The sequence below is a fragment of the Hyperolius riggenbachi genome, chromosome 2 (genome assembly GCF_040937935.1).
Source record: "Hyperolius riggenbachi isolate aHypRig1 chromosome 2, aHypRig1.pri, whole genome shotgun sequence".
NCBI classification, from domain to species: domain Eukaryota; kingdom Metazoa; phylum Chordata; class Amphibia; order Anura; family Hyperoliidae; genus Hyperolius; species Hyperolius riggenbachi.
Genome location: NC_090647.1, coordinates 281,979,855 through 281,987,220, shown reverse-complemented (window position 1 = coordinate 281,987,220; position 7,366 = coordinate 281,979,855). Strand labels below are relative to the sequence as shown.

Sequence of the window (7,366 nt, the reverse complement as noted above, 5' to 3'; positions counted from 1 at the left end):
CTTGTCACTAGTGAGGGACCAGTGCTCGCCAGCGAGAGCAGAGCCAATGCATGTCAGAGTGGCTTTACCCTGTGGCAAGAGACTCTTCCCCCAGCTGGCTGCACAGCAGTAAATCTATTCTGACATTACAAGCCTGTCTTGTCTTCCCCATCAGGATGAGACAGCCTCAATACACTTCTTGTTCCCATCCCCAGTTGTCACAGCCTTGAGGGGAGGAGATGCTGTCTCCTAATTTGCTGTTCTTCCCTTCAGCCGTGCCTCTCTTTTCCCTGATGCTAGCAGCACATTCTGACAGCCACAGCTGCGGGGCAGCAAAATTTGACAAGACGCGGCCAAGTGGCTGCGATCTACTCAGCAGGCAGGCTACCGGTAGATCGCGATTAACCTATTGGGCAGCCCTGTGTTATATGGACAGCAGAGCTAATGGGCTGCAGCGACAGAAGACTGGTGCGATCGGTGGGGTAAGTGAAATCTATGCACTGGCAGGGATAACAGGGTCCAAACACTGCATAGATTTTAAATTACCGTGGTCCGGAAGCTGTTAAACAATACTATTTGCCTGGCAGTCCTGCTGATTTCTTTGACTATAGTTGTGTCTGTATCAGCCACATGAAACAAACATGCAGCTAATCCAGTCAGACACATCTGACATGCTTATTAAAAAGGGAAGGTTCACAGAGGAAAAAAAAAAAAAAAAAAATCCACTTACCTGGGGCTTCCTCGAGCCCGTGGCAGGCAGGACGTGCCCTCGACGCTACTTGAGGCTCCCGGTCTTCTCCGGTGGCTCACCAGACCTGGCCAGGCCGGCTTCCAGGTCGGGCTCTTGTGCGCTCCAACGGGCATATCACACCGTCATTGGACATCCTACGGACTGTACTGCGCAGGCGCAGAGCTACAACACAGTACAACCCGGAGGACGTCAGATGATGTCAGCGTGACGGCGTGATACGCACGTTGGAGCGCACAAGAGCCCGACCTGGAAGCTGGCCTGGCCAGGTCAGGTGAGCCACCGGAGAAGGCCGGGAGCCTCCAGGGCAGCGTCGAGGGCATGTCCTGCCTGCCACGGGTTGGAGGAAGCCCCAGGCAAGTGGAATTTTTTTTTTTTTTTTTTTTTTATTTATTTATTTTTTTTATTTTTTTTTACACACCGTGGATCTTCCCCTTTAAAATATCTGCACACAGAGGCTGGGTCTGCCTATACTGCCCAGCCTCTGTTGCTATCTCAATCCCCCCTAAGTTCCCCCTGCGCTCTGCTGTCCCCCATAAATCACAAGTGCGGTGTAGGATTTACTACAGGCGGTCCCCAGAAGGTTAAAGGAAATAAAAATATGGCAGCCTCCATACCCCTCTTACTACAGGGTCACTAAATTTCATAAGAATAGGAACCTTTAAAAAACAATATACAGATGCAAAAGAGGTTCAAATATATTTATTATACGAGCCATCATTAACCCTAGTAGCTCTCCAGATGATTTTTCTTCTCCAATAACACCCAAGAAAAAGCCTAACATTTTAGCAAAACCATGTGAAGTAACAAAGCACATCTGCACTGGCTAATATCCTTACTACTTCTGTGCCAACAGCTTACACTGTGAGGAGTCATCACAGCTCCAGTTTACTGGTATAACTAGGAACAGAAGATGTAGCAGCAAAAATGTTCAGAACCTCACAAGGTAGCATTGCAGTAGGCAGCAAATCAAGCAAGTTTTACGCCATTAATGTGCATAAAACACAACCAAAATGGGTAGAAGGCTTTTTATTGTGATTTAAAAAGAAAAATTCAAAAAGGGAAAGAAAAATCAAACATATAAGGGGGAAAAGAGAGAAAGAGGGGTAATGCCGCTTTAGAAGGTACGCTCTCTTCTGTTCATGCTGAACCTTACAAATACATGACCAGAGCTTAGAGAGCATAGATGCCAGGTCAGAAGCATCACACCGCTCTAGAGCAGGGACAGATGATGGAGCAAAATACCTAAATCGGGGGCACAGTACCAGCTGTTGTGGCCCTGAGCTCTGCTCCTGAAGGACGGAGTGTTTAAGGTACATTCACATCTCAACACTCAGCTGCTCCTCTGAGGTATATGGATGGCCTTCTGCTGTCACAGGACTACAACCGTCATCAACAGAAGACTGTGAAATGTAACATTAGGAGGATCTGTGAAGCAGCAATGACCAAACCTGCTCTCTGCAGGAATCATGGAATGGGTGCAGCAACCCCCACCCTGTACCTTAAACAGCTCCAATCACATCTGACAGGACAGATAATACTTTATCATATTTCAGCACAGAGTGGGGGTTTGTGGGTAAGAAGACAAGGGCTCAGGAAAGAAACACTGAAGGTGAGGCCTAGTGGCAGTTTCCTGCAGTGGAATCGTCTACACATTACACTCGTGGGAGCATTTTCTCCAAGAAGTCTTTCACTACCATCATTTCCTGTAAAACATAAAAACAAATCAATATCAGAAGTGATAAAAAGGAAGGATACATCAGAGTTATGATTCAATTGGTTAGAGTGACTGCCATAACAGAAATGCATTAATATTTTATTATTCAGTCTTTATATAGCGCCATCTTCAGCAGCACTTTAGAGTACATACTCCTGTCTCTAACTGTCCCACGGAGGAGCCCACGATCTAATCCCTACCATAGTCCATCGCAGTCAAGGACTAATTTAGGGGTAAGCCAATAAACTCATCTGTAGGTTTTGGCATGTTGGAGGAAACCCACGCTGACATGGGGAAAACATACATACACCCCGCTGCTCAAATAAAAGCCACAAAGGAAAATGGATTGTGAGCTAGTGCATAAAACCTCATATCCTATCAGTAGGCCATTACTGACTACACTTTTCAAAACTATCAGCCTCCCCCCCCCCCCCCCCCCCAGGATTTGGTTGATTTTCACGCTGCATAAATATGCATAACTCTGCATCAACTCAGATGGTGGCATGTCTCTCAGAAAGCCCCACTGGTCAGACACCACCTTCCCTCTCATACATAAGCCAACAATGGAAATAGGAAAGCTATGTCCCCCTAACAGAATGCACTACAAGAGTGATGGAAGATGCATCACAGCCTATGTTGCATTCTCCTTGAATATGAGAGCGAGCGAAAGTAAGCGGCAGCCTGGCCATGCCCAAGAAGGTTAGGAGTATAAAGAGGATGACCAATCTAGCATATGACCATATAAACATTAAAGAGAACCCGAGGTGGGTTTGAAGAATATTATCTGCATACAGAGGCTGGTTCTGCCTATACAGCCCTGCCCCTGTTGCTATCCCAAACCCCCCTAAGGTGCCCCTGCACTCTGCAATCCCTCATAAATCACAGCCACTCTGCTGACAAACCGCTTGTCAGAACTGGCTGTGTTTATCTCTTTAGTGTCAGTCTGCTGCTCTCCCCGCCTCCTGCAGAACTCCAGTCCCCGCCTGCATCCCTTCCCTCCCTGCTGATTGGAGGGAAGGGACGGGGGCAGGGACCGGAGCTATGCAGGAGGCGGGGAAGCAGCTGAGACTGACACTACAGATGTAAACACAGCCTCACAGCATGGCTGTGATTTATGAGGGATTGCAGAGTGCAGGGGGACCTTAGTGGGGTTTGGGATAGCAACAGAGGCTGGGATGTATAGGCAGATCCAGCCTCTGTATGCAGATAACATTCTTTAAACACACCTCGGGTTCTCTTTAAAGGGATACTTAAGTCATAAAAAAGGCAGTTTTACTTACCTGGGGCTTCTATAGACCCCCTACAGTTGCCCTGTGCCCTCCCCGGGTACTCAACAGTCCTCAGGTTCCCCGCTGTGGCTCAGTTTCGCTTTCAGCAACAGACCATCGCTGGCCACGCACGTTCTCATTAACACTCTTATTGCCAGGAGCGTCCTGTGAAGGCACAGTACGAGAAAATGTCTACCTCGTCTGCACAGGATGCGCCCAGCGACAGGAGTGCGAACGAGGATGCACGCAGCTAGGGCCGCTCAGTGACCAGAGACAGGCTAAGTCACCAAAAGCGAAAATGAGCCACGGTGGGGGACATGAGGATGGTTGAGTACCAGCGCAGGCACAGGGTGACTGCAGGGGGCAGGTAGAAACCCCAGGTAAGTAAAACTAATTTTTTTATATGCCTTAAGTAACCCCTTTAATCTAGGGGTACTTTTGTATTTTTACAGAAAAAAAAAATGTAAATTCATTTTTATAACTAAATACTAGCTGATGGCCTGGCGTTGCCCAGGTATTTGGCTGCGCCCACTTTTTCTAACCCTAACACACAATTACTCAATTACCTAGTTTGTGAGCTTTGCGGTCTTTGGCATCAATTTGCATTGAAATGAAACAAATCTGATTGACTGTGGCTCCACCCCCTTTTCTGAATTTCAACCCCAGTCACTCAATGACCAACTGTACCAGGTATGAGGCTTGTGCCGTTAACAGTGCAAGAATGGCAGCAACTAAATATTCCCCTAGAAAAATCAATCGTGAATTTTGAGATTGCTTTAGGCTCCACCCACTTTTCTGCATATTAATCCCAGTCATCCAGTGATCAATTGTGCAAAGTCTGAGAACCCTACTATTAACAGTGTAAGAATGGCTGCAGTTTACATTTTCCCAGTGAAATTTGTATTTGTCTCCGTCCACTTTTTGGTTATGGGGATAAAAAAATATCCTATATGGTGTTCCAGGTAATGTACTATGTGTGTGCCAGATTTCATTCAAACCCGTTCAGCCATTGTTGCGTGATTGAGTAACAAACATCAAAACTGTCACACTTATAATATTAGTGAGATAATCAGGTAGGACTAGTGCAAATGTGACATGACAGTTTCTATCCTGACACTACAAATACAGATATACATATCCATCATTGGCATCCTGAGCAGGCACTCCTTACCTCTTGATTAGTGGTGTGCATTACTCCAGCATAAGTTTTAAATTGGACTTTTGAAGGGGTCACCACAGTCTTCAGCTTCTCTGAGGTGAGTGTTCCAAACCGTACAGGGATCATTGGATCAGCCTCTCCATGACATTGCAGGATAGCGATATCCTTATTCACACCACTTGCAACCTGTAATTATATGTATTAGGCCTTTATACAGTGCTGACTTTTCAACATCAGTTCAACTTCAACCAAGTCACATCACTAGCCGTCGCTCAGCCAGATTCAGATTTTATTACCAACCACTATGTAAAGTTTTCAGTGCAACTCAACTTCCTCCTGATCAATATTTTGTTAATCTAGATAGTCTCCAACCTGAATTGAGTGTCATCTTTACTAAACGAGACCGCAAAGTGTTATTGGAATAAACATTAAATTGGAACTGCGTTTTGTAATTGATACATTTAAAGGTGCCCAAACATCTAGTGATGCATGGGCAGATCGACTAAGAGAAAGATCTCTCTCTGATCTCAGAGAGAGATCTGTTGGCTGCCCCTGTGCATTCCAATATCACCTTCTCCAGCTGTGGCGATTCGCAGTCTCCCCCGACCCCTGCTGTCACACGCGCCACCATGTAGTGTGGTGTATAGCATGTGAAGAGACACACACACACACACACACACACACACACACACAGTGACAATCAGGGGAGTAGGCAGACAAGACTGGAAGTCACTGCATTTGGAGCAGGTGCAATTTAAAACACATGGGCACCAGGGGCAGGAAGCACCGTTGCGTCAGCTAGAGATTTTCAGGCATGCTTGATCAATAAATTCAACAGATTTTGGCCCCAAATCGCTCAAACCATCGATCAGGCATGCTTGTTGCAGCACAGATTTTCATCTAATTCGAGTTGGATGGTTGATGGGGCCACAAAATTGCTAGATGTATTATCTGCAAAAGTCTGTCTAGAACTAGGCAGTATTCCTTTTTTATTTCTAACTGTAAGAGCTTATTCATACTACAAGAGCTTTTTAAGCGCTAGTGATTTAAAAAAGCTCCTGCTAACACAATGCTATGGTGGTGGTGGGGTGGGTAGGCCTGAACGATTTTAGGAAAAAATTGAATTGAGCGATTTCTGTCTGAAATTTCGATTCGATTCACGGTCTCCTTCCAATCAAGCTTTGTTCCCCCTCTTTGCCTAGTTGTTCCCTCTTCTGTCTATTTGTGCCCCCTTTGCCTCTTTATGCCTCCTCTGGGTCTTTCTCTTGCCCGCTTTGTGTCTCTGTGCCCGCTCTGTTTCTCTCTGTGTCTCTCTGTGCCTCCTCTGTCCCCCAAGCTGCATCAGTTCTGGACATAGCTTCTAATGCACGGAATACTTTCTGTATGTCATGTGACATACAGGAACCCGGAGTTTTGCCAAGTACACTTCTTCAAACTTCCCCCATGTGGAAATGACGTGATCGCGATAACTGCCGCTTTGACGATTCCGAATGTGATCTTGGTGATCGCGATTTCGATTTAAATTCGATTTATCTTTCAGGCCTAGGGGTGGGTATTTTTTACAAGATGACCGCTCCAGTGAGAACACACACATAGGAGAACATTAACAAGAGCTTTAAAATCACAAGCGCTTAGAAAAGCTCTTGCAGTGTGAACGAGCCCTAAGGGCTTATTTCCACTAGGAGCCACCGCAATATCCAATTCAGTCACGGCTCCCGTTCTGCTGCGTAGCTCTAGCCCAAATCACTAAGGGCTCTTTCACATCAGAGCCCTTTACTGCGTTGTAACACAAAGGCAGTTCTTTGCGTTAACCAAGGTAAAATGAAAGTCCATAGACTATAATTTTACCTTTCACACCAGACGCTGCGTTTCGGTACGTTGCAGTTCCGACACACCCAGGCGCGTTGACCCGCTGGGAACCGGTGTTTTCCCGTCGGGTTAATTACTATCGCCGCTGATTGCATCGCACCGCAGATACCCGACGACACGCCGCAGGCTATCAACGCGTGCAGGAGAACGTCTCCTGCACGCGTTGTCTGGTGTAAAAGGAGCCTAAGCCATGCCATGTAGAGCTATAAGGATTCAACTGCGTGCGGCTTAAAGGGGAACTGAAGTAAGAGGTATATGGAGGCTGCCATATTTATTTCCTTTTAATCAATACCAGTTGCCTGGCAGCCCTGCTGTTTTATTTTTCTGCAGTAGTATCTGAATAACACCAGAAACAAGCATGCAGCTAGTCTTGTCAGATCTGACAATGTCAGAAACACCTGATCAGCTGCATGCTTGTTCAGGGGCTATGGCTAATGGTATTAGAGGCAGAGGATCAGCAGGAGGGCCTGGCAACTGGCATTGCTTAGATGGAAATCAATATGGCAGCCTCCATATCCCTCTTACTTCAGTTGTCCTTTAAATATGCAATATATATATCCATATTCGCACCGCAGTGCGATCTGGACGGCAAGCCACCTGATAGGCAGCTCACATGAGGGGAAACA

The 7,366-nt window shown here is 46.3% G+C and overlaps 1 protein-coding gene across 1 annotated transcript in view; it reads right to left on the bottom strand.

The window, feature by feature from the left end:
• Window positions 1-1,414: 1,414 nt before the first annotated feature.
• LYPLA2 (lysophospholipase 2) overlaps window positions 1,415-7,366 on the bottom strand; it is a 28,069-nt gene continuing 22,117 nt past the window's right edge. Inside the window, exons 8-9 of the mRNA XM_068268801.1 lie at window positions 4,884-5,057; window positions 1,415-2,433 (exon numbers count right to left, since the gene is read on the bottom strand). Of these exons, the coding sequence (XP_068124902.1) occupies window positions 2,383-2,433; window positions 4,884-5,057 (225 nt within the window). The 3' untranslated portion in view covers window positions 1,415-2,382. The remainder of the gene's footprint in view (window positions 2,434-4,883; window positions 5,058-7,366) is intronic.